The sequence below is a fragment of the Zosterops lateralis genome, assembly GCF_965231275.1.
Source record: "Zosterops lateralis genome assembly, chromosome: 2".
Classification (NCBI taxonomy): Eukaryota; Metazoa; Chordata; class Aves; order Passeriformes; family Zosteropidae; genus Zosterops; species Zosterops lateralis.
Window position 1 is genome coordinate 11,498,360 of NC_139763.1, and position 25,372 is coordinate 11,523,731.

General features: G+C 39.7%; 1 protein-coding gene across 11 annotated transcripts in view; it reads left to right on the forward strand.

Annotated features, from left to right (window-relative positions):
* The window catches only part of DMD (dystrophin), a gene marked incomplete at its 5' end in the record, with an annotated part of 1,168,120 nt that overhangs the window by 1,113,422 nt on the left and 29,326 nt on the right, over positions 1-25,372 (forward strand). For 8 of the 11 annotated variants that reach the window (XM_083855614.1, XM_083855615.1, XM_083855618.1 and 5 more), the window contains 7 exons: positions 448-605; positions 8,766-8,932; positions 11,026-11,137; positions 16,045-16,181; positions 16,955-16,993; positions 21,495-21,560; positions 22,883-22,948. In XM_083855614.1, the coding sequence (XP_083711740.1) occupies positions 448-605; positions 8,766-8,932; positions 11,026-11,137; positions 16,045-16,181; positions 16,955-16,993; positions 21,495-21,560; positions 22,883-22,948 (745 nt within the window). The remainder of the gene's footprint in view (positions 1-447; positions 606-8,765; positions 8,933-11,025; positions 11,138-16,044; positions 16,182-16,954; positions 16,994-21,494; positions 21,561-22,882; positions 22,949-25,372) is intronic. The other 3 variants (XM_083855617.1, XM_083855613.1, XM_083855620.1) reach the window with 2 other exon arrangements.

A 25,372-nucleotide genomic window follows, 5' to 3' on the forward strand; every position in this document is an offset into this window, starting at 1 on the left:
AGCCCATCTGGAAGAGAAATGGATTCTCTGAGTTATGTGTTGATTGCTAAGACTTGAAAAGGTGCTCTGTGTTGTATGAAATTATTTTACCATTAAACATTATTTTTAAGACACCTGTGTTGTGCCTTGAACATCCTGCTGTTTAGTTAGCTTTGTTACAGAATCACTGCTTCTGTTATCAGTAATGACACAGGTGCTGTGTTAGAGGGGTCTTCCTTCCCAATTACAAGCCAGTAACATTATTAAAAATTACCACTAGACTCACATTTCACAGGAAAAACTCCAGTGTTTATGGGAAAAGAAGCAGCCAGATTGAAGTCACATCTGTGTTCATGTCCTCCAAGGCTGTTGACCGCACCTGCGAGCCTTGGAAACGATGCGGATCTGGGCTACTTGCCACATCCTGGTAGCAATGCTTGACCTCTGGTGTCCTTCTCCTTCCTGCAGACCTGTTCAAACAAGTGGCAAGTTCCACTGGCTTCTGTGACCAGCGCCGGCTGGGGCTGCTGCTGCACGACTCCATCCAGATCCCGCGGCAGCTGGGGGAGGTGGCGTCCTTCGGGGGCAGCAACATCGAGCCCAGCGTCAGGAGCTGCTTCCAGTTTGTGAGTTCGTGTTCTGCTGGCTCTGAATTTTCCAATTGGTGTTTTGTGTTGAGCTCGTCTGTACTTCTGAGGAGGGTTGAAAACCTGGGATGAGGATTGGGGTATTGTAGGTCGTGTGATGTAGTGGCTACTGGCAGATTAAACTGTTCCTTTGACGAGGTGTATTTGAATTAGCTCAGACAGCTGATAATTGTCATTGGGGCTTCTCTTGGAACTGAACCCTGCCAACAGTGTAAGGCTTTGTTGCAGCAGCTCCTGGCTTTACAGTTTTCTGTTGCGCAGCAGTAGATAACTGTTTATTGCTGCCATGTAGGTGAACAGCAGTGGTTTATCTGAGTTTTGGGGAGGTACATCCCAGTGACAGCCAGGTGCCCAGGGGAGTGATAGGCAGCTGCCTGCAGTGCTGCCTAGGGGTGAGGAATGCTCAGTGGGCTCCTTCCACTCCTTGAAAGGGTAATACCAGTTTTCTTTTAAAGAGTACTGAAAGAGTTCCTGTCCTGTCTGTTGAGGAATACACAGCAAACTGGAGGCTCTTTTTCAAACTTGTAAATTATTTAATCTGGGGAAGAAGAGAGTTAAGGGAATTATTCATCCTCATCATAACTAGCAGCAGAATGCACAAGATGAGGACAGCTGCTTAATGAAAAGGTAGAGGAGGGGAGGTAATGTATGGTCTGTGATTAACTCTAAATGCATCTTCTACATTACAATGGCAGAAAGCTCTTTTCCCGTCTCCTCACTGTCCCTGAGGGATTTTTTTGTTTGCTTGGGGAAGGGGGGAGTTGTTAGCTTTTTTGCCTGCTGTTCAAGTTTCATTATGTAGTAGTTTGAGTTCTGTAGTAAGCAAAACACAGCAAGTGTTTTCAATGAATATTAATGCTTGGAAGTAGACTGCTAACACACAATGACTATGAAAAGAATCTAATTCTAAAATCACCACAAACTTTAGTTTTGATGGGACATTTACTTTCTGTATTTTTGACATTTCCTTTAACAGATTAATTCTACAGGATTTATATTTTACTGTTACTGTCATTCATGTCTTGACCTTTTATAATTCTAATCTGTATTTGATGCCATTTCAGAATGAGTGTTTTACAGGGCTGTGTCCTGGGTGGATAACCCATGCTCATAAACTGTGCACAGAAATGTTGATAGCTGTGTTAGACCCTGCTGGTGCTTTCAAGCCTTGACTACCCTGTTGGGCTTTCAAGTGACACCAACACAAAATGATTATGCAGCAAATCCATGGTAAAAATTTTGTACGAATGACCTTGCTCAGAAATTAGGACTCAACGGATTCTTGTTTTCCCAAGTGAATGTCAACAGTGCTTTAGAACACTGTTGGAAAACTGATAAGGAAAGTGACCTCAGAATCAGGCAAAACCATAGTTTTTTTTAAAGAGGGCTGCCATTCTGTGTGTTTACACTTGGAATAAAACAATATAAAATTACAGTGATGAAACACACCAAACCCATTTTTTTAAAGTAAGAATAAGGCTCTTGGAGATGGTCCTGTGCAAGTCTGGGAGTTGGACTCAGTGATTCTTGTGGGTTCCTTCCTTTCAGCCTATTCTGTGATTCTGTGATTTTGGGATAACTGTTTACTTGAACAAAATGAGTTAACAACGTTGTCATTAGAAATGAAGACATGCCAGCAGGCTGAACGTTGTACCACATCCAGCTGCTGACATTCCTAGGAACAGCCCAAGCACAGCTGGACACAACCTTTGGTATGCTCAGAAATCAGAACATTAGAAAACCTGAGATTTCCTTCTCTTACCTGCACTGAAAAATAGATTTTCTTCTTACAAGCAATAGGAGGAATGTCATCCTCTCTTTTTTCCTCTTGATGAAGCTTCATTTTAACTCTCAGAATGCAAACCCAGAGTTGGTTTCCAACCTGGGCTGCAGCAGAACAGACAGTCTTGTAGGGACAGAAAGGGGGAGGGAGGCTGAGACGAGGAGGGGAGATAGAGGAATAGGTGGGAGGTGGGATGGAGTCCTCATCCGAATGAGAAGAGGGAGAAGGAATTAAAGAGTGGAAAATGAGGATGACTCTTTGGAATGACAGTAAGAGCAGCAGTAAGAATAATAGTGATGAAAGAAACAGTGTGGGTAGAATGAGGCATGAAAGAAAGGAGCAGCCAGGAATGGAGATGGGGAAAGAGATAAGAACTTTCCATGAGAAAGGGAGAAGGGGAGCACTGAGACATCCTTTCGGTGTAGGATGGTGGACACCAGGATCCACAGGCTGGGAGACAAGCACAAAAGTGCTGGTGGAGGAGAACACAGAGCAGCCCAGGAGACAGAGGCTGGAAAAACTGGACAGTCAGGCTGTATTGCTGCTCCCAGCAGCCTCCTTTTACTGGAGTGAGATAATTAATTTTTGAAGAATATTGTGGGGGTTCATAGTTTACATTACTGCATGGAAACTAATTTAAGTCTTTCTTTGTATGCCCACATTGAGGAATGCTTTTTCTTTAGTTTTGGGGGTTTTTTATTATTTCTTCCCTTTTTTATTCCTTCTTTCTGGTGATGAAAAGCCAGCAATATAATTGCAGTCATGTCAGAGTCGCAACAATTGTGTGCTTCAGAAATGGTTCTCCCAGCTCCCTTAGGTTAGGTGCCCTGGCAACGGCCTTGTCTGTCTGCACAGCAGCAGAAAAAAAGGGGATGTTTACTGTTCCCAGTGATAACAGGGGAAATCTCTGCTGCTTTTTGAAGGGTGAGTCCTTGGGAATGAGGTTTGGGCAGGGAGGAGCCCAGCCCTGCTGTTGGCAGCAGCCTTGCCTGCTGCACACCTCTGCTCCTCAGAACTGGATCCCCTTCTCTTGAGGCTGCTGCTCCAGTCCTTCTGCTACTTCTCACTTGCCCAGCACTGACTTGTGCTTTCTGTAGTTTTATTCATTTGCAGGAAGGTGCTGGGAGTTGTTGTTGGGAGGCAAAAGATATCACAGGACTCATCTTTCCTATTTGGGGCAGGGGTGTGTAATTTCTGCTTTGAGATTTTTTAAGAAAAAAATGCTTTCAAGTTTAGAGAGCAAAGAGCTTAATCCAGTGACCACTTGAAGACTGTATAGTTCTGCTTAAGCTCAGAATGCATCAAAGCAATCTATAGATCCATGAAAAATTGAGTGAATTCAGTGTTGCTGCAGTGTGAAAGGACTTTCCTTTTAGTTCTGTGATGAGTAAGTTTTTTAAGTAAACAGGATAGGGAAATGATATGGAGTGAAGGACACACAGTTTTAATCACAGTGGAAAATTATTAATATGCTTTCCTCATATAAACAAGACCTAGGAATTCACATCACTGCCTTGGATGAGTTATTGTGACATTGGAACTTGGAAGAAATGTGATGAGAGAGCAGAGTGCAGCTCAGATGAAAGTGTCCCTTCCCATTTCTCAGTTAAATGTTGGACAGTTGGTTTTTGGTTTTAAAATGTTTTAAGTGTGCTTCCTTTCATGGATATACTGGAATTAGAGTACTTGGTGTTAAAAACTAGAACAGATGAAGCTAAGAAGTAGTAAAATAAGTGCAATTAACTCATACATGTATTTTAAACCTTGTTTTGCTTCACTTTGATGAAGCACAGTATTTTAATACTCTGTAATGTATAGTCATCATTACTAGATTTGTACTTGATCAATGGTAAGGCAAGATCAGCCTGCTTTCCAAAACCATGAAAGAGTGTTCAAATCTGGTGTATTTACTCAGGCAAATAAAATCCAAAATAGAGCTGTTAGTCCTTTTAGGTGGTGTTTGAGTGTTACAAATCCTGGGACAGGACCCTGAAAGTGACTTTGGCTATAAATGCTGTGATTTGAATTGGTTGGACAGTTGTTTCTTGAGGCATTGTTTATTGCTTTTATTTTTTGAGCAGTTAGGAAATACCATTACTCCATACAAATAACTATATATAGTTACATATACAAGTCTCTATGAAAATAACTTACAAGTGCAGTGTTACTGGTGAGGGACTCGATCTCTTTTAAGAGATTCAGGCAGCCCTTGTTTCTATTCATAGGATATTTCTTCTGCTCCTGGCTCTGACAAGAGAGATCTGGCCAAAGGGAGCTAGCAAATCCTTCCTCAAGCTGCTGTGCTGTAAATGTCATAAAACAGCAATCCTGGTTTTATTTCAGCAGGATTTTGTGAACCTGTGCCTGACTTCGGAGGCAGTCTTGAAGAGTCCTACAAGTGAACTGCTTTCAAAAGCTATTTTTAAATGGCTTAGGGGTTGGGGATCAGAAGATGATATTCAAGTGTGGATCATATAAAACTATGCTAATTCACTTTTGTCTTCATATTTTTTTTTTTTTTAATTCTTTGCCACAACACTAAAAACATGGACTGGCGCAGTCAATGCAATCAAGTGTAATGCAGGGGGGGAAGACAAGAGTGAACAGGGAGGGTTATGTCTGACTCTGGGGAGACCGGGTTCCTGTTACTGGCTGCTCTGCATTTTTAGACTTTAACAAGTCATGAGAATCCCATCCCTCAGTTTGATTTGTCCAAAACAGTATTTGCTAATGTGAAGCTTTCCACCCAGGCTGAAAAACATCATTAAATTAAGAATGTTAATTTATTTCCAGTCAATTTCCTACACTGCACATAAACAGAATATAGCTAATCAGGAATGTTATCAGAAATTTCTGCTATATTATCTGACTCAGTCCAGAAGCATACCACATTGTTCATGTAAAATCCCAACTGTATTCTGTAGCATATTTCCTATTATGAACAAAGTTAATACAGCATAGGATATTTTTTCAACTACTAGCCGGAGGAAGAGGGAGGGAAGAACAAAAAAACTCATCTCCCAAGTATTGCATAAAGAAGCTAGCACCACCCAACTTCCTATTTCCCCATTGTTTCTGAAAAATAAATAGTGAAAAACAGATGTCTGGAACATAATGAATTTGAATGTCCTCCATAACAAATTGTTACTTGTAAGCTGGAAAGGCCTTAATGAATTTTACTTTATGATTCATTCTGTTATTACCATAAAAATTGGGAAGTTGCACAGAAATGTGTTCAAGAGAAGAACCATTAATATTCTTTACAGCTTGATCTTGTTGCTTCAGATATGAGCTGTATGAATTCAGCCTTTTTCCCGTATGTAAAATCTTCAGCTGCTGCCTTACTGGATTTAGAGATTATTAAAAAAATTGTAACAGCAGCTTGGGAGACAGTTGAGAACTGTCTGTCCTATACTGTCTGACCTGACCAGCTTTTCTCCACGTGGCTTTAAATCTTCATGTAATATAATTCAGAACTAGTTCTGATACATTTTAATGCACCTAATCTCTCTGAGCACAGGTTTTGTGCAGCCGCCATATGGAGCTCTGGGTAGGCAGCTATTGGGACTGCTGGCAATTGACAGTGACTGCAAAATTAAAATAGATCTGGGTGTTACAGAAAGTCTTTCATTGCTGCAGCATTTCCCCTGCAAATTTAAAGCAGCTACAAGTGGAGAGCAGCGCTTTGAGTGGCTCATTCTTATTCTGACTGCAGCTTGCACTGCAGCATTTCCGTACACCTCATGTTTTTCTATTAGGAATGGTATATTAAAGAGATCCTCTTAATTTTATTTTTTTTTTTTAGGCTAATAGGACCTCTGTGTAGAAAGTGTAGTCTGCTAGGCAGGGTAATGGTTTGCCAGTGTAGTTGCTGGCTGAAGCTAGATCCCTGAGTGAGTCACAGAAAGCCTCTCCCCTGCCCCTTTACTGCCCTGCCTTCCAGCTGAAAATATAGATGGTCATGTTTTATAAACATGTCTTTCACTTAAGAGTTCCAGAATTAATTTAATTTGACTGAATTCACTGATGTACTGTGGCAGAAGGCAGTATTCACTGTAGTGAACAAATCCTCTTGCCAGTGTTGACTGGACTTTATTGAGCTTTTGATTTTCTCTTTTTATTTTGGGGGGCTTTCCTAAATTCTGGAGCTAGGTGAAAAAACAGAAGACTTCAGAAGTGTTTCAGTGTGTATTCCATTTAATATAATCCTTCCATGAATATCAAATTGTGAAGGACTTTATGTGAATAATTGTAGATATGTTCTGATTTGATGTTTTTAGCCCAAACATCCAAAAAAGGATATTTTTGACTATACTAGAAGTCCATGTATATGGATCCCAAGTGTAGTCATAGGAATCATTGAATGATTTCTCAAATGAGCATCTTAAGAAGGAAGCTCTGACCAAGAATCTTTGTTTCTAATGAACTAAAGTTTTGCAACAGCATTTTAAGTCAATTTTAATGCAGTGCCTTATTCAGGACATATTACAGGGTTTGTATTTAACATCTTTTTTGTGGGTTTCTGTCTGGGAGACTGCATTTTTCTTAGCCTTCAAATATTGATCAGTTAATTTACTTGTCAAGGTTATAAACAGTGTTAGATTTAAAAGAAAACAAAAAAACAAACCTACAGCTAATTGGTTTTCCCTATATCTCTCTCTCCTGAAGATCAGTTGGGATATTTTATTGTCAAAATTTGTTGCTAGCATGTTGCTAGCATTTTTAGTGGAATAAGGTTTTAGCTAGGTTATACTAAGCTCAAGTTCCATGAGAAACTGCAGAAGTAACTGAGAGCAAGCATAAAAATCCTCAGCACTCAATCCTCTATTCATCTTGGTCCATGTACATGATACATTAATGCTTATTATTTATTTAAATGCTTCAAATAGGTTTGGAACCACAAAGGAAGACAGTCAGCCTTGTGAAGTTTAAAATATAAAAGACTGGCCCACTGAGAACTGTATTTGAAAGCCTAGAGAAAAGGAAAAACAGAGGATTTAGATATATTCAGACCATAAATATGCTGTTGCTGTGGGTAGCATGGAAGGAAATGTCTCGAGGAATTGGAATTAGCATGTAGTGATGCTTTAGAGAAACAGAGCACGATGTTATCCCTCTTCATCACTTGGGCTGTTCTCTGTGCAGACACATCCTGCCTTCTCCCACCCTCCCCACCAGAGCCCCTTGAGGTTTCCACCTGATCTATCACCTCGCTTCCAGTACTGAAACAATCTCCCAGGTTCTCAGATAACCAGTTTTGTGCAGCTTTGTGACACCCTGCATGATGGAGGGCTGTTTCCTGTAAACACTGACTCCGTCATTCCACTGTTTTCCTTTAAATCCCTTTTGATGCTCCTTGCCTTTGTTCGGCACTGTTCTCTGCAGCGTCCAGCCTGCTGGTGCAGTGGGACCTCTACCTATGCACAGAGATCACTACTCTTCCATTTCCTTGTGGTTTTTGTCTCTTTGCTCTCTTTTTCCATACAGTGGGTGCTTCGGGTAGGAATGATGTATCATTTTTTAAAGGGTGCATGGTGCCTGGCACAATGGGATTTGGCTCTGTGACTGAGCTGCCTTGAAGTTACAATGGAAAAGACACCTGAAATATCACACTGGTTGGGATGGGATGGAAAAGCAGCAGAGGAATGGGTTTGCTGGGAGGCATAGGCTCTTCTGCTGTTGGCAAAGAGTGTGGGATGTAATGGAATATGAGAATCGTATATTATGGGATAGAACTGTGTTGTGTTTGCAGTCAGTGATGGGAAATTTAAGGAGGATCTGGTGAGAAGAGGGGGTTTGAAGCATTGAAAGAGAAAGAGGGTTTACATGTTCAACAACAGGCTTGAGAGAGATCTGAATGATTTCCTTACATGTGCATTATGAAGAAAGGTCAGTGTGATAATGAAAGATGTTAAGGAGAAAGGAATTTTGATCAAAAGACATGCAATTTTTAGGGCTTGGATAACAGTTTTTAAAATAGGTGAGAAGCAGTGCTATGCAGGCTCAGATAAGAGAGACAGGGAATGTGAGATCACGCATCAAAGGTGATCCTGTAAGTGGATGATTTTCGCTGTGACAAAGTACATGGTAGTGCTGTCTATTGTAATAGAATAAGAGAAAGAGAGGTTTGAAATATTAATAATAGTTTTCAGTTCCTGGCTTGAAGGCAGGATCCTGGGGTTTTTTTATTTTTATTTAATTTTTTTAAATGAATAGTTTGACTAGGGGAAGGGCTGGAGCATATTCATGGAAGTGATATGGAATTGACAGGAAGCGAACAGCTTTAACTGTTAATTAGGTGGTGAGTAGACAGATCAGTTGTGCTCAGCCCCTGTCATTTTCCCCTTGCATTGCAGGCCAACAACAAACCAGAGATCGAAGCAGCCCTTTTCCTGGACTGGATGAGGCTGGAACCACAGTCCATGGTGTGGCTCCCTGTCCTGCACAGGGTGGCTGCTGCTGAGACCGCCAAGCACCAAGCCAAGTGTAACATCTGTAAGGAGTGCCCCATTATTGGATTCAGGTACAGACTCTCTCCCTTTCACCCATGTGTGCTCTTGCTTGGTGGATCAAGAGCTTTGCCTGATTCCAGGCAAATCAGGAGCCTCATTTTATAGGTTATAGGCATTTTGTTCTTGGAAAAAATAATTGTGATGGGGACAGAAGGGAGAGTGGCACCTAGACTGGTGCCACTTCTCAGGACTTCAAGTCCTGAGACTTGAAGAGGACTGTGGTCATCTCTCAGTTAAGATATGGCTCTTCCTCTGTGTCCCAGTCTTTGCATGCCTCAACAAAAGCATTGTTGGATTGCACAACTAACACAATTTTCCTTACACTCAGTATATCCTATGCAGTTGCATTTTCTGAATTGGATCCTAATGAATTGCTTTCTGTCATAGCATAAAGCAAGAAAGGGCCTTGAATATTCTCAGGCATGTAAAAGCTACGTGTGCATTTCTCAGCGAAAGAATGTTGGTGGAACATTAACCTGGAGTGGAGGAAATGTTGCTGGTCTATTTAAACATCTGGATTGACACCGTGGTTACTATGGCAATGAATAAGTCACTGTGTTGTAAAATGGCTGTGTGTTGGTGTGCCTGTTGAGAAGCCACTTAAGGGCTAAGTAAATACTCACTTTCAATTATGCCTAGACTTGTTTTATCACTTCGCTTTGCAATAGCTGCTTTGTATGGTTTCTGCCCCTTTTACACGCTGTCTTCTTTTACCATTGGCATTTCTCCTTCTATGTTACCGTGTTGTTTACAAAGAGGTTTCTGTAATTTTGTTTCTAAAACCCAGATAGATAACAGCAGCAAGCAATGCTACACAAAAAAGCCATCATTTTGCTCTAACCTGGGAACAGATGAATGTTGCTTTTATGCATTTAGTGGGGCAGTGCTTTCTGCTACAGTTTCACAGGCAGTGGGAAGTGGGGGAAATTATGAAGGTATTTATTGCTTTGTTTTGAATCTGAGGCTATTTCTCTAATAGTCTAAGTTCTTTTCCTTTTTCTTTTTATTCCCCATGAATATCTTAATTGGAAAGTGATAAATTTTACTGAGGAAGAGCTATGGATTGGATGTGAGTAATGCAACACATCCACAAAGTCTAATTTTCACGTTCCCAGATACAGTTTATGAAGTACTGTATTACTTACACAGTTTTGTATAAACCAGCCAAAGACAAGTAGGTGGAATTGAAAAGTGCAGTCCTTGGAAATATCAAAGGATGGCAAGTGAATGGATGGTCTGTTGTAAGCACTGAGAACTCGGGAAGCAGACACTGGAGCTCTGTGTTTGTGTCTAATTTTACTTGACTGATCTCATCTGTCTCTTAAATTTATATAACAATGCTATTATCATGATAGTAGAATCTGTCTGTCACAGGTTTTTTTCTCTGTCTTTGCAAGTCATTGACACCCTGTATACACACTTGACAAAAAGATACTGTATTGGAAGGCTTTTAGAAAGCTAATACTGTGCACCCAGTTCATGTAAAACAATGTTCTTTTGAGGTCGTTGTGGCTGAGCTGCTTCATGTATTTGGAACAAGACAACCCTTATGCCTCAGGCTCTTTCAAGCACTTCAGCACAGCAGATACAACAGTTAGCTGCCTCATAGAGCTGATGAGATGAAATAATGGCCCAAAAGTGCATTTGGAGTTTTGCATGGATGGAATGCTCGACAGGAAAATTGTTTTTATAGAGGTGCTAGAAAGGACACGAGGGGGTTGCCAGAGTGACTTACTGAGAGGACTTTACTTTCTTCAATTTTCCTCCTGGAGGACATTTTGTTTTAGGAGTCATGGTGAAAAACAAAAGATCTGAAGTTAGTGTTATAGAAATAAAAACTGTGGTAGTGTCCTTTATATAGTAAAGGTGAGTGAATGTGTGGAAATCTTCACTGTTTCCCAATACAAGAAATTTTTTTGAAGATTGAGATCTTTGACAAATATCTTAGGCAGCGGTACCTGTCCCTCAGGGCAGAGGAGCGTTGCTGGGCATTCCACACCGTGTGACATCTCACGGAAGAGAATTTACTAACACAGCAAATTTGATGGGCTGATACAAAGCAGTCACATGAAGCTGTGAATTATTTTTTTTTATCCTCTTTTAGGTACAGAAGTTTAAAGCACTTTAACTATGACATCTGCCAAAGTTGCTTCTTCTCTGGCCGTGTTGCGAAAGGTCACAAAATGCACTATCCCATGGTGGAATACTGCACACCAGTAAGTAGCTGTTTTGCTGACCTTTACTGTCCCTCCTTATGTAGAAAGCAAAAAACTTCTTTTCCTATGTGCAATGTAGTGAAGTGTTAGGACTGCTTTTCTCCTCTCCCCCATAATTAAATCTCATTTTATATATGATACATACCAGCAATTTTCAATGCTTAGTCAAGGATACTCCAATGGTTTGATGTAATCTGAAGTTCATTGTTTGCACAATTCTGTGTCGTAATGTATAGTTGTGTCCTAATGCCTTGTTCCATGTTCAGTGCATAGCTCACTTTATGGATCCTCCTGGAAGCACGTGATTTGTGCAAATACTCATTCATATCTTGGGTCTCAAGGTTGTCTCCATATCAGTGTGTGATTTTTTTCCCTCTTTCCTCATCAAGTTGCCGCTTCACTTGCTTTTCCCTACAATACTATGGTTGCATTTCTAAGTTCTTCACTATTTCGTGGTACCTTTGTATTGTCTGATCACTCGACAATATAAAATGCCTGAGAAGTTCTCATAGTTGCAAGGTAGATTTCATTTCTGAAGGGTCAGAGCCAGGGTGTTCAGTACAGGGTGCCGATGGTGTGATGAGGGTCTTCACCCTTCTTTCACATCTCCCAAAAGGATTGGTTTTGCATAAATGTGTTGTTCACACCTGACAGCTGACAAAAGGAAATTTTCCATTTCTCTCTCAGTGTGCTCCTTTTTCTTTTTGGTCTCTCAGGACCAGTGCAAAGGGGCATAAATTAGAGGCATTCTCAAGTTAAACTTCCACCACGTAGCAGGACTGAGCTTTCAGCTGCCTTCGCTATTGCTTGTGTTGGTCTTGAAGTAGGGCACTCTGGTCAGCACTTCCTGGTGAGAGGATTATTCCTAGTCTTTCATCTGCTGGTAGTCACAAATGGTGAAAATAAAGCATCAAAATGATACTCAGGCTAACCTCATAAAATTATATGAACAGTCTTTAAATCTTCATCCTAGCAAAAAGGCATGGCTGAAACAAAGTAAAGACTCTCTTTCTTTAGAGACCTAAAAAAGAGAGAAAAAAATCTAAAACCCTAAAATATGACAGTAAAGCAAGCCCAGATTTTTTTGTTAGTTTTAACTTACAGATTGTTACTTCCATTATCTCTATCTCTCTATATTTCCTGGGAATCTCTGCAAGGGCAGCCCATGCACATTCACTGGCTCTTTGTCAGTATTCGTTGGCGGGGGTTTTCAGTGCTGTCCCCCAGGGACTGAGGTTGCTGGAAGGGCGATTTGCCTGAACTGCTGCACGAGAGGGAATCACTGGTGCTGCCTGGGCAAGTCTGAACAGACTTTCCATTGCAGGCATTCCTAGAGCAGGATCTCGTGATCTGAGTCGTAAGCAGGCTGAGAGAGTGAGTGACCGACTCCCTGGGAGCCTTCTTTCCACCTGCAGTTGAGCCCCTCCTTCCTGGATTGACTGTGGGTTTGCTTTGCACTTTGCCACTCTTATTCGTGCTAAGAAACAACATGGGAGATTTGTGAGTGGCGCACAGAGTGCACAAACCAGTATCTTCCAACTATTTTCCTACACCTTAAGTGTGCTTTGAGGAAAGAGAAATAAAAAAGGATTATGACGCACACCCCCAGCCTGCAGCAATTCATTGCAGTGCTGTGTCCAGCAGGTTTGTGTTATCCCTGAAAATACAGATTACTAAGAGGTGAACATGGTGGTGAGCAGGAAACCTGCCACCACGTCCAGCTTGCTGGATCAGAATAAAGAGCCATTCACAGCCAGTGGACTTTTCCCTGAACTCCAGCAACCCGTGCTAATGTGCCGTGCCTGGCTGCACAAGCAGCCAGCTGAATTAGAGGAGGATTAACTGGGGTGGAGGGGGAAGTGGATGTGACACACAGCAAGCCCCACTCTTTTTTTGTGTTGCTGCTATTACAAAAATTTACCCACATACTAGGGCACTGAACATCCACCGAAGCTATGTCTAGTTTGTAATAGTTTTCTAAATGAATGAAAAAGAGTATGCAGGTGGCAGAGCATTTATCAGTCTTCCTTCACACTAATCTCTCACCTTAAAATGCATTTTGGCAGACACAAGACATGTGATGCCTTCTTTGATAATGCCTTTGCAATAATTCAGTGTGCACACTGAAGTGTTCTGATATTTTTATTCTCCCTCCCTCTTAGTATCAAGAAATCTTTGAGCACTGCAGTCTTTAATTCTGCTTAGGGGAGTCTTGAGAACTCATGCTAAATACCTGAGGGGTGTGATAATTTTTCCTCTCTTGCAAAAGGTTGAGTCAGAATAAGGGCAAGGCAGTTGTCTAGTTTTCATTTAGACAGAAAAATTGTAGCAATTATTCCTGAAAGCAACACAGCTCAATTTATTGTTCAAAGAGATAGGACTTAAAGAGCTTTCACACAAAGCATAGAAGACAACTTACAGACTGAAATATAAATGCAGGATGATTTTTCTGTTAGGGTTTAATGAACAGGGACAAATGAATATAAAAAACACCTTGTTGGAAGGAAGTGTTGAACTGCTAGACCAGTCTACATTGAGGGTTTCCAGTCAGGGCTCTGGGGAAGGGATTTTAGTTTCTTAAACCAAACTGAGAAAATTCAGCTGGTGGTAAAGCTATTCCTGTGTAAATAAAAAGAACTATTTCTTATGGAATAGTTTGGTTTCAGAATAGTTTTGGAACATGCTCAACCCATGTCCCTATACGTTGCTTTGATTTAAGAGAGCTGGGATGCTGAAACTCCACTGTTTCTTCCTCATAAACCAGTTCTGCTGAGAATTTTGGTCTGGATGATTTTACTCTGAAAATCATATGTAATAAAACTTCCTTGGATTAAATCAGAAAGTTTGACTGAAAATAGCCTCAGTTTATCATCTTGTCCAAGTAATAATCACATTTTCTTTGCCTTTCTTTTGCTCCTTGAACATTTTTTAAATGGGAGTTGGATCATACGAGAGGTGCCTGGTGCTTTTAGATGTCACTGGAAGACACATTTTCTTCTTGTGGTACCAGCTAGATGGGATGTTTCTGTGCAAACACAGCATTTTTCTATTTGGTTGTCATGGAAAAGATTCAGGGGAGAACAGTCCCAGGAAGGCTGAAGCAAAGAATGTTTCATTGCTGATACCTGAAAACACTTAATCCAAATTACAGTCAAATGCAATAGAATATGTTCTCAACATCAATAATAGACAGGGCATTAATAAATGGTTATAAATGGCACAGGTGAACAACTGGATAGAAAGCTGTGCTTAGTCAATTTATACCAATATTAAATATTAAAAGTTTTTTGTGTTTCCAGCTGATGTGCTCTGTGTGCTCTCTTGATGACAAGCTGGTTAAGAGCTCTCCTGGCAGGCATTGCAGATGGAATTCAGCAGAGGGAATTCCCTCCTCTGGGGGCATGGGCAGGGAGCCACCTCAATAAATCTTCTTTCTGGAGTCCTCTGGGTGGTCTGGGCACACTTCATCCCTCCCTTCCCCAAATGTCTTTACTTCTGATTAATTAAGGAAGGAATACTTAATATTACCAAACATTATCTCAGTTCTTTGAAAATACATGTGTTGCTTTACTGGCTCATAGGTTCTGCTGTGTCACTTCCCTGTCAGTCATTACTTACACTGAATTTTCCTGCCAGACAGACTGACCAGAAAGGGAGCCAAATTCTTTCCAGCTTTACATGAAGCTCATAAATATAGGGATAATATTTGCCTTTTCTGTTAAGACTTTTTAGTCTTTCTGCAGATATTTTTTCAGAGCATCCTTAATTTTTCTACCTTTTAAAAATCTCCGTATCTGTGTTTGAGCATCTCTGTGAAGGTTGGCTTAACTGATAGGTTCCAGCACGTCCTTCCCTTCTGTGCAGAAGGCATAAAACTCAGTAAAGATGCCAGAAAGATTAACTTTTCCCTAATTTCTTTCCTTTAAATTAGATAGATTGGAGAAGCAATATTGTTATATGGGTCAGGAGGAACTTAATTTACTGTAAAAGATCAGTACTTCAGGGTCTAGTGTTTCTGTAAGGTTCAGAGAAGGGAGTGCAGCCTGACTGAAGTAATTGAAGTCTTACATTAAAATTCATGAGAAAATTGCCTGATTCTTCATCAGGCTCTCAGTAAGACTTGCATCTTCACAGCAGACATCCTTGAAACTCTTCCTGACTCTTTCTGGTCTTTTTAAATCTATGTTGTGCTCCTCTGCTGGTCTCTACAGCAGCAAGGGAACCTGCTGCAGGCAAGGGAGTAGAAAACTTCATGCAAATTATTATCTCCATAGAGTATTGATCTTAAATGCTTGCTAGCTTCATACTGAACAGGTGCAGGAAGAAATAACTGATATGAGAGCTTTCAGCAGCTCTCACCTGCTTTTTGTTTCCCTTTGATCAAAATATTAATGGCACAGAAGGCTGAGGAGGGAAATTGGAAAGAAAAGGTACCCAGAGGCTTTGAAAGATTGACAAGTCCATGAGATGGAGATGCCAAGTGTGTGGTAAGAGTTGGGATCCAGACAGTGAATCACCCAGCTGGACACATGGACTGTGTCCTCCACTACAGCCATTTTAGTGCTGAACCAAGAGTAGGCAGAGTCCCCCCACAGCCAAGTAAGGAAATGACAAATTATTGTCTAATTATTGCTTGTCTTCTTGAGATCACCTGAGGTGAGGCACGAGCCTGTCAGGGGGTTTCGAAACTTCTTTTTTTTCCCTCCTTCCTCCCCACTAGCAGTGTCTGTAGTGCATTGTAGGGTGACAGTGATGGACAAATAAAATTTGCGGTTCAGGGCTCAAGCCGTTGGCAGCTCTGCTTGGTGCGATCACAGCTCTTCCAAGTGACCCAGCAGAGGAAGAGGCAACTGAAAATCAGTGACAACCTCATGAGAGATGATTTCTTTGTGATTTGTGGCTTTCAGACAACTTCAGGAGAAGACGTCCGTGACTTTGCCAAGGTACTAAAAAACAAATTTCGAACAAAAAGATATTTTGCAAAGCACCCACGAATGGGCTACCTGCCTGTGCAGACTGTCTTGGAGGGAGACAACATGGAAACGTGAGTAGCTCTGAAGTATCTAAGTAGCAATTCATTTGGTACACTATTTGAGCTCCCCAGCTGGTGCCAACTCCTTTCACTTCCTAAATGCATAAAGCCTCTTTATGTCTTTCATTTCTGTTTACCTCGCCTGGCAGGAAAACACAAGCTGGGCTTCCAGTTGCCATCGCCTTTATCTGCTTTCACCTGTCCTTATAGAGGAACTTCAGCTTCAGTTAGAAAAAACAAAATACTCACAGTCTTACTGGCAGTCTTACAAACTTTTAAGTTTGATGCACAATTTGGAGGCTAATGATACATTAATTAAATTTTTATTTTCTTCCAAACGGTATCTTTCCTTGGTTTTATTTTTTTTAATTAGGCTACAGTGTTTGTGACCTTCCTAGATGGTTTCTTCTTTTCTCAACCTTTAAATTTAATCTTACTAAATGACTTTGATGTCTTCATGGGAAAAAAAAAAAAGCAGTAATGATGCACATGGAGAAATCAATGACTTAACCCAGTTCCCTTTGGATTTTTACACATTTAATCAGTTTTTTAATGGCAATTGCATGCAGCTTGTTCTCGCTCTTTCTCTTTCTCTTTTTAAATTTTAGATTTCAAGTTTTTTTCTCACTTTTTGGTTGGTTGCTCTTCACAGCCATTCATGTTGGTCTGTTGGATTTCTGCTTTTTCATTATTGTGACTTTTTTTTTTTTTTAAACTTTCTGTAATTATTTTGCTGCTGAGTTTCTTCTGCCTTTCTCTTCACCTCCTCATTTTTTGTCTTGCAGTCCTGTTACTCTGATCAACTTCTGGCCAGTAGATTCTGCGTGAGTACTTTTGCTGAAGTGTGCTGCTGCTGCTACTGCTGCTGCGCTCCCTCACTTTTTCTTTTCGTTTATTTCTTTGTTTAGTTTTACATGAGATCATTTCTTTCTTTCTTTATGATTATTTCCTTTGATGCACTCTCTGAAGGAATGTTTTGATCCCAAATGAGTAGAATGAGATAAAATCCTGGAATTTCCAGCAGTCATGGATTTTGTACTGTGTACTCTTTTTGGAGTATGTATTTTTCATTGAATTAACAGGGGTTTCGTGCAGACCTACTAATGCTTATCAAAGTTTGTCATTTAAAAGCCTGTGTTTCTGAGTAAGTGTTGATCCCTCTGAATGTATACTAAATGCTTTTTGAAAGACAGAGATTGAACTTGGTACGGCTTTAATTCAGTTTCAGGAATGACAGTTTTGCAGATAAAGGTGTGATTTGGTTTTATGTGCAACCGTGCACACTCCAGTGCCCCAGTTAATCCAGAGCTCACTGGGTATTTTATTACAGTCTTTTAGATACATTCAGATTTGTGAAGGCAGGTTGAAATGGGGAAATGTTTACTGTATTTTTTCAGAGGTTAAAAAGCAGGGGTTTTCAGCTGTGGAATAGATTTTCATTCTTGCACCACTCTAGCACATGCATTGTCTTACTGTTGTAGTAATAGCCTCAGCATAAACTAAAGATAGATATATATTTACCATTGTGGCATTTGCTACTTTTAGTGTTACACAGATGCTTCTAGAACAATGTTAAATAAGGATTAAATTTAATTCACATATTGATAACTAATGAGAAACTGCTAAATAGATTTTTTTATATTTCTATATGGCAAAATGTATATGGCTTGCACCTCCATTGAACTTTTTGTAGAATAAACAAGAGTGAAATATCTACATTGGAATATTGATTTATAATTTTCATTGGCAGCACAAACCCTTGGGAAGCTAAGGGAAGTGCTCTACCTCTAGAAAATTTGAGCAACCAAGAAGCACATCTAATACTGCATATCTCATATGGCTGAGAATTCACCCACAGAAAATGCCAAAAGTCTGGAGCCAGACTGAAATAGAGGGGCTTTGAGCTTGGGGATGCACTTTTATAGATGCAACTATGGACCTAGATTCCTTATATTTCAGAACAATTGCAAAGTTAAAAGTAACATTAGAAGAAAGCCTGGATCATGTGGAATACCATCGCTGTGTCTGACAGAACATGAAATTAAGCTGTCGTAACAAGGTTATTTGTAGTTATTTATAGTAATAACATTGTGGTGTGCCTGCACTGATAGCTTCACACCAAAGGTTTCCTGTTATATACCACAGGGAGTTTAACTCACATATAATACTTGAGAAAACTGGAGAAATACTGAGGAGCAGGATTTGTGCAGAGAGGTTGCACATTTTTGCCTGATTAACTCAGGTCTCTTCCGGAGCATAATCCTTCCATCTGGTCTGACAAGGAAGCAGAAAAATAAGAAATTAATAGTGGCTGGAAATTGCCCTTAATTTTGTTCTGCTAACTTTATTTCTTTCCTTCATGCTATAGCACTTGACCTGCAATTCAAGTTGCTGAGCTACCCAGGTTTAAAGCTGTTTCTCGGTTACAGGGTGATTCCATCTTCAGCAGACAAACCAGTTAACATAAAATGTTCCCATGCTTTCTACACTCATGCCTTTTTCTGGTGCTCTCATGCCAGTTTTCTGGTTATGCTTGAAGTGCCTCAGAAAAGCATCATCTGGCAGCACTCAGCAATGCTAGTGCTGTTCTGACACCAACATGTGGTATACATGGAACTGTTTATAAGTAGACAATGGGTTTTTTTGGTTGGAAGTTAATGGTTGTTACTGCTTGTTATCCAGTATTTTGCCCAGATACGCTGCTTGCCAGGCATTAAAGGGACAGTTCACAAGTTGTGAGAATTTGTATCTTTTGACTTGAACTGTGATGATACAATGATACAAATACAATTTACTTGCTTCTACACTTTCAGGGATCATCAACTAAAATGCTGAACAAAGAAAAGTACTCTCATCCTGCCAGCCAGATCTCTAGGGGTGCAGGGAATTGCAGGAAGGTGGTGTTTGCCACTTGACTAGAATTCCCAGGCTGCTCCTGCAGACCCCAGCATGAACAAGGCAGCTGTGGAGCCCTTGTAAAAGGGATGGTTATCTTGGCTAAATATTGTCTCTGTCACTCAGCCTTCCTGCTGACTGTTTGAGCTGAGTAGGTGTGCTGAGTATGTGTGCTCAGAGAGGAAGGACTGTGAGCTCTAGTGACAGGTGGTCACTAAGAGTATGTAAAATACAACACAGTCGTTCTCAAGTTTGCCCAGAGAGTGGCAAAAGTACTTCTGAGCAGCTGAATTCAACACAAAGAAATGCTTATCAAGCAGGTTTGCTTTCTTAAGCAAACCTCTAAAAAGCTGTTTGAGGTATATCTCCATTGCAGTACGTTCTGAAGCAGAGACAAAGGTGGAATTTTAGCCTTACTCCCTGCTTGAAGGCAGCAGAGTCAGTTCCAACAAGTTACACAACATCATGTTGTCTTTTAAAATATATATATTTTTATATATATTACACAGCTTGGTCACTTTTGTAGTTGCAGCATAATTTCAAGGCAGCAAGGATATATTCATGCAGTCAGGCCTGACTTTTTTGCCATGCAGTACTGCAAAAAGAGACATCTCATTGCCCAGTAGGTCCCAACCAAGTGCTGTCCCTTCTTTCATACTGGTACAAATACATGTGCAGTGCCAGGGTGAGAGGCACTAAGAGAATGATCCAACTCAAAATTGAAACTACTTTTAACACATATTTCCTAGTCTATGCATATTATTAGTGTCAATGTTTGTGTATGTATTGGAAACAAGACCCCTTCTTGCATTGATTGTACCAATTAAGACCAGTTTAACATCTGCTGTATGACAAAAAAATAGAAAAAACGAGAGCAACTTCAATTTATAAGAAAACGATCATTATCTTGCTCTGTGATCCACTGCCCTAAAGAAATTACATCATTTTCCCCTCCCTTCCCTGCACATTTTTACACAGAATGGGACACTGAGTTAGAGAAGCAATTGGTCATTCACTGAATCTCTGCTGCACTGAGAAACTCTGTGAACTGAATGTTTGTCCTCTGGTGTGCTGTAGTAATGCTTGAATATGTGATGAGTGAAAATAGAGGCCAAAGCTCATTTCAAAGACTAAATGAGATTTGTTATACTTGGCCTGTGATGTCTTAAAGAGGAAAAACTTTGCTGTTCTGTGAGAAGAGATATTAATGATGACAGATTCTGTGTATCCAGCTCTATGAATTCAGAAGGATCCTAATCTAGAGCCCTTTTGGAGGCTGATTAGAAACCTGGAAGCTGAGAAGTCCAGTAGATTTACAGCAGGATTGTCAAACTCCTAATATGAGAACAATTACAAACCAGAAGATTATTACAGTTTTGGTTTATAACAAGTAAATACAAAACCTGTCAGCTTGTGCAATACAAGACAATCACTTTTGGGCAGTGGCAGCCTGAACCACAATATCCAACAATTCAGAATGGGGAGAAACTCCTTCCTCAGTCAGGAGGTCCAGAAGGAGAGTTGGCAGAGATAAAATAAAGGGCAGTTGAAATTTAGCAAGTGTATAAAATTGCCATACAGTTTGGGAAGCTGCATCACTTTTTTTTAGTCTCAATACACATAGATTGGCTAAATCCCATGTGCCAGCAAAGGGTGTCTGAACTACATAGGCAACACAGTTTAATGTTGATGTTTTCCAGAGCTGAGGCTCTAAGAAACAATACTCTAATTGATGAGAAAAGTCCTATGAATTGTTTTCATCAACAGAAAACTGAAGAGGACCTCATGCCATCTGTCAGGCAGAAAACCCAACATAATTTAATGTCCCCCTGTATAACACACTGAGCTACCATTGAAATTGCAACTCTTCAAAGACGTTAGGCAAAATCATCAGTGTCTGCAGTGTGTTATTAAAGGCTCATTTCAGACATTTTGTGCTTCTTGTATTTATTTCTAGCTGCTCGTGGAACGATTCTTGAAGGCTCTTTTTAAGTGGGATGTGCTGGAAGCAGGCACTGGAGCAGAGTGGGAGGCACAGGAGAGGTTCCCAGCAGGACTTTGGCAGCCTGTGCAGGGCTGCGTGTCAAGCAGAAATGCCAATGAAGGAGGCAGGTGTGAAGGGAAAAACCAGGGTGAAAACTCTGGTTGAATAAATGGTTGAAAAAATCCTTTGGAAAAGGCTTTTTTAGGAGTTGGTGTGAAGAAGAGTCGTGGCAACAGATGGATTGCAAATGGTCAAAATGCCCAGTGTGGCACCACAAAACATCGCACCCGTGGTTTGAGGAGGCACACACAGCACCTGGAGTTCTAACTTGCTTTTTATCAAACATGGCATAAGGCGTAGAGATGTGAGGGTATAGGCATAGCTAAGTGTCTTTTTACTTTTAAAGGGGTATTGTTTGTGATTAATCAGTGTTTTCTGCCTTATAGGCCTGCCTCGTCCCCTCAGCTCTCACACGATGATACTCATTCACGCATTGAACATTATGCTAGCAGGTATGAGACCAGCTGGACATTAGGCAGATCTTTCTCTAAAATTACTTTAAAAAGAAAAAAAAAAAAAAAAAAGAAGAGCTAGAGGCTACCTGAGCAGTTCTTGAAGAAACATAAAATTTGGGGTTTTGCTTTCCAGGCTCTGGATGCAAGAGCATCATCTGGTTGCTGTTAACCAGCCCATCCTCACTTGCATGCCAGAGCACCTGTGTGGTCAGAATTGGTCTTTAGGTCCCTTGCGGCCCTCATTAAGCTGTGTGCTCAGCCACTGATATTTTAACAAGACCTTTGGTGATAGGACAAGAGGTAGTGTTTTAAACTAAAAGAGGACATATTCAGACTAGATGTAAGGAAGGAATTTTTGCAATGAGGATGATGAAGCAGTGGGAGCAGGTGGCCCAGAGAGGTGGTAGATGCCCCATCCCTGAAAACATTTCAGGTCAGACTGGACAGGGCTCTGAGCCTCCTGTTTGAGTGGAAGATGCCCCTGCTCAGTGCAGGGGGGTTGGACTGGAGACCTGTAAAAGCCCCTTCCAACCTCAACCCTTCTAAACCCACATAGGGTTTAGTTTTTAACATGGACCCTGATATAATAGTGAAAATGAGAAGAGCAGAAACCTCCAAGCTCTCATATGAATCTCAGGTGTCATTATAATGTTAATTCACCTCATGAAATACCACACACAGGATTTTTTCTTGATTTGCAGGATTAAAATAGTGCTGTATCACTGCTTTAGTTCAATTCTCTGCTTTCATACTGCTCCTAAGAATCAACAAGTGGATTAATTGTGCAAATATGAAAATGTTTTTCCATCAAGCAAGTAAATTTGCAAGGGTTGAGGTAATGAAAGATAGTTATTCTGGCCTCTTCCTCCTCTCCAGTATCACTTGATCAGAAGAGGTGTTTCTTTTTTGTGGAAAGAATTATGTGGAACATTTTAAGAGGGGCTGAGTGTGAAAACTAATGAGAAATGACAGATTGTTACAGTTTTGACAAAGACATTGCCAGGTACAAAGCAATTTGTGTAATCTCCTGGCATCTTAAGGCTTTTCTTTGATTTTGGAATTAATTAATCAAGAGAAGTTGGAATATAACCTCAGAGAAAGGGCTGAAAACTTAGAAGTGAGTTTAGCCAGGCCATGGTAACAAACAATCTTTTGTGATAGCTTATTGCAAAACCTTTTGGTAATCAACAGTGAGTGTAAATTAATTTGAGTTTCAAATTTATCAGAAACATCACGCTCTTTAATTCTTTCCAGAATGTTAGAACAAAGTTTTTGAAAAATGTAATTGGTTTTAATGAGTCTTGTTTATTTTCCCACAGGCTAGCAGAAATGGAGAACACCAATGGTTCTTACCTAAATGACAGTATTTCACCTAATGAGAGCATGTAAGTAGGCTGTTTTCTTGGTTTTCACATGTATTTCCTTGGGAAGGTTAATAACTTGTAATGAAATTTTGTAGTGCTGAATTTGTATGGCCATGTATCACATCTGGTTCAATTTAATGATGTGCTCATGTCCTTTCAATTTGTATCATAGTGTCTGGATTAATGGTTTATAGCTTAATACCAAATTATACAACAAATGATTGATACCTTCAAAATTAAAGCTACTAATTTCTTTCCAAAAATTACTGATATGTTCAGCCAGTAATTTCCACATTCAAAATGCAGTCATCGTCTGATGAGTTCTAAGGACAAAGATACAAAAAGCCTCCTTCTATTTTAGTTCAAGCTTAATTATGGTGAAATTGCTGTAAGCTAGAAAATGTTGGTATGGGGAAAGTGTTGTACAAAACATAAGTGAGGCTAAACGGAAATCTTTGGTCTACAAATACCTAAAATACATTGCCAGTGTAAGCCAGGAGGGACTGCTCATCACTGTGAAATACTAGCAGTAGTAAACTGTAAGTTGGACAGATCACTGACAAGCATTCATTGTATTACTTTAAATGTAGAGTTATAAATAAAAGTTTCGATTTTTAAGAATTAGTTAAATCTGACATCTCAGTGAAACCCTTTGTGGTTCTCCTCTGATAATATTCTTGTTGTTGTTTATTCTCTGAATACAATGACATAGAAATAACTGTGAGAATGTTTCTGAAGACAGCACAGAAGCAGCCACATCATGGGTGTGTTTGAAAATTTAGTCTTGGTTCAGTAACTGTGTTGGAGAAGCCAGAGCATGGATTCTGAATCAATCAGATATGAAAACTCCAACTTCTCTAAAAGTGTTATTATCTATTCTACGTGATCTCATCCTTATCACAGTTTAAGGGATGAATTTTTTTTTGAAAATTCAAACAATTAAATTTGTAACAGTGCTTCACAACACAGAATTCTGGCCAGCTTTCATTTACTTAAATTGAGATTCCAAATGAATAGCGTTTTCTGAGCCTGTGAGCTCATAATGTTCTTGGATAGCGATAAAGCTGTTTCTTTGTTTCAAAATGGTTTCTCTTTTGACGTGGTAGGATTGTTCCTACCCATTTTGAAAGAAAATACCCTATAGAACCAAATTCATTGTTTTAATGTATTGGTAAAAGAAGAAAGTTAAAATGATGCCTCAAAACTAATGCAGATGCAATGTGAGGAGAGTTTCGTGCAGTTAATCAAAACTTTGTTTCCAAGTTGTAGTTAATTCTGTATTATTATGGACAGTAGTAATGCTCTAACAGATGGAATTTTGTGTTGTCCCACTGAAATATGTCAGTGTCCTTGTCACAGAAATCATGCCTACACTGTATCTCTTATATTACACTTTGGTCTTACTATTCAGTTCATTTTTTCATCAACTGGAAGTTGTACTGGCATGATTCAATTAATAAGTTGATTATTCAGTTTATTCCTCAGTTTGTACTATTAAAATGAGAATAGAACTGTGCATTTTGAATTTTGGAAGAAATGTTACCCAGATAGATAGAAATTGTAGCAAAATCAAAGCTTAACATGAATTCACGACTGTAATTACTTCGATTTTGCTTGTTAGATTATGCTTAAGTATTATTTGTTATTCTTGCAGGGTTTGGATTATTTGGCTAATCAGTACAGGTAGAGTGATAGATGGAAACAAGGAAGGCAGGAAATAAAACCACAATATATACATTTATATAACACAAAACATTTCATTATGTAGTGTCACTGCAATGATGTATAAAATATCTGTGCAGGCTGAAAATTACACAAAAAGAGTATGCTTGTAAAGTGACATTTTACTGCAGTAGTTATGTCACTTGTTCACTCTTAATTCACTTAAGATCCATAAGAATATTTATAAATGCAAAGCAGTGATTTAAAGGAAATCACAGTTGAAATGCTTCATGAAAAGTATAAATTTAGGAACTGGCAAGCCTCTCCTTTTGTGAAAAATTAATACTTCTCTTTTATGAACTAATGTTAATGTGCTCTACATTGCTTTGGCACTCCTGCAGTCATAAAATTGCATCATTAACATTTTCAGAACAAAATGAAAACAAGGAAAATTATAGTTTTTGAACAATAACAGCTGTTCAAAATGCCTGTTAAGTTCTGGTTTAGAAACATAACAGGAAAAACCTTAGACTGACTAGTCTGAATTATTTTGTTCTATGAGATCTCCAGCAGCAATGTCATTTTTATTGACACTGTCTCATGGTGTCAAGAGAAACCTTTCATGATTTTTCAGTGACTGCTGGTGTAAGTTGCATTGCTTAGGGCTTGGTTGCATCTTCTTGGCACCTATACCACACCTAAAATAATCCATGTATTCTGGGAGGTGCTAGAGGTCTTCTGATTTGTATTTCCTTTTCTTTTCTAGAGATATTTCTGTTTCAG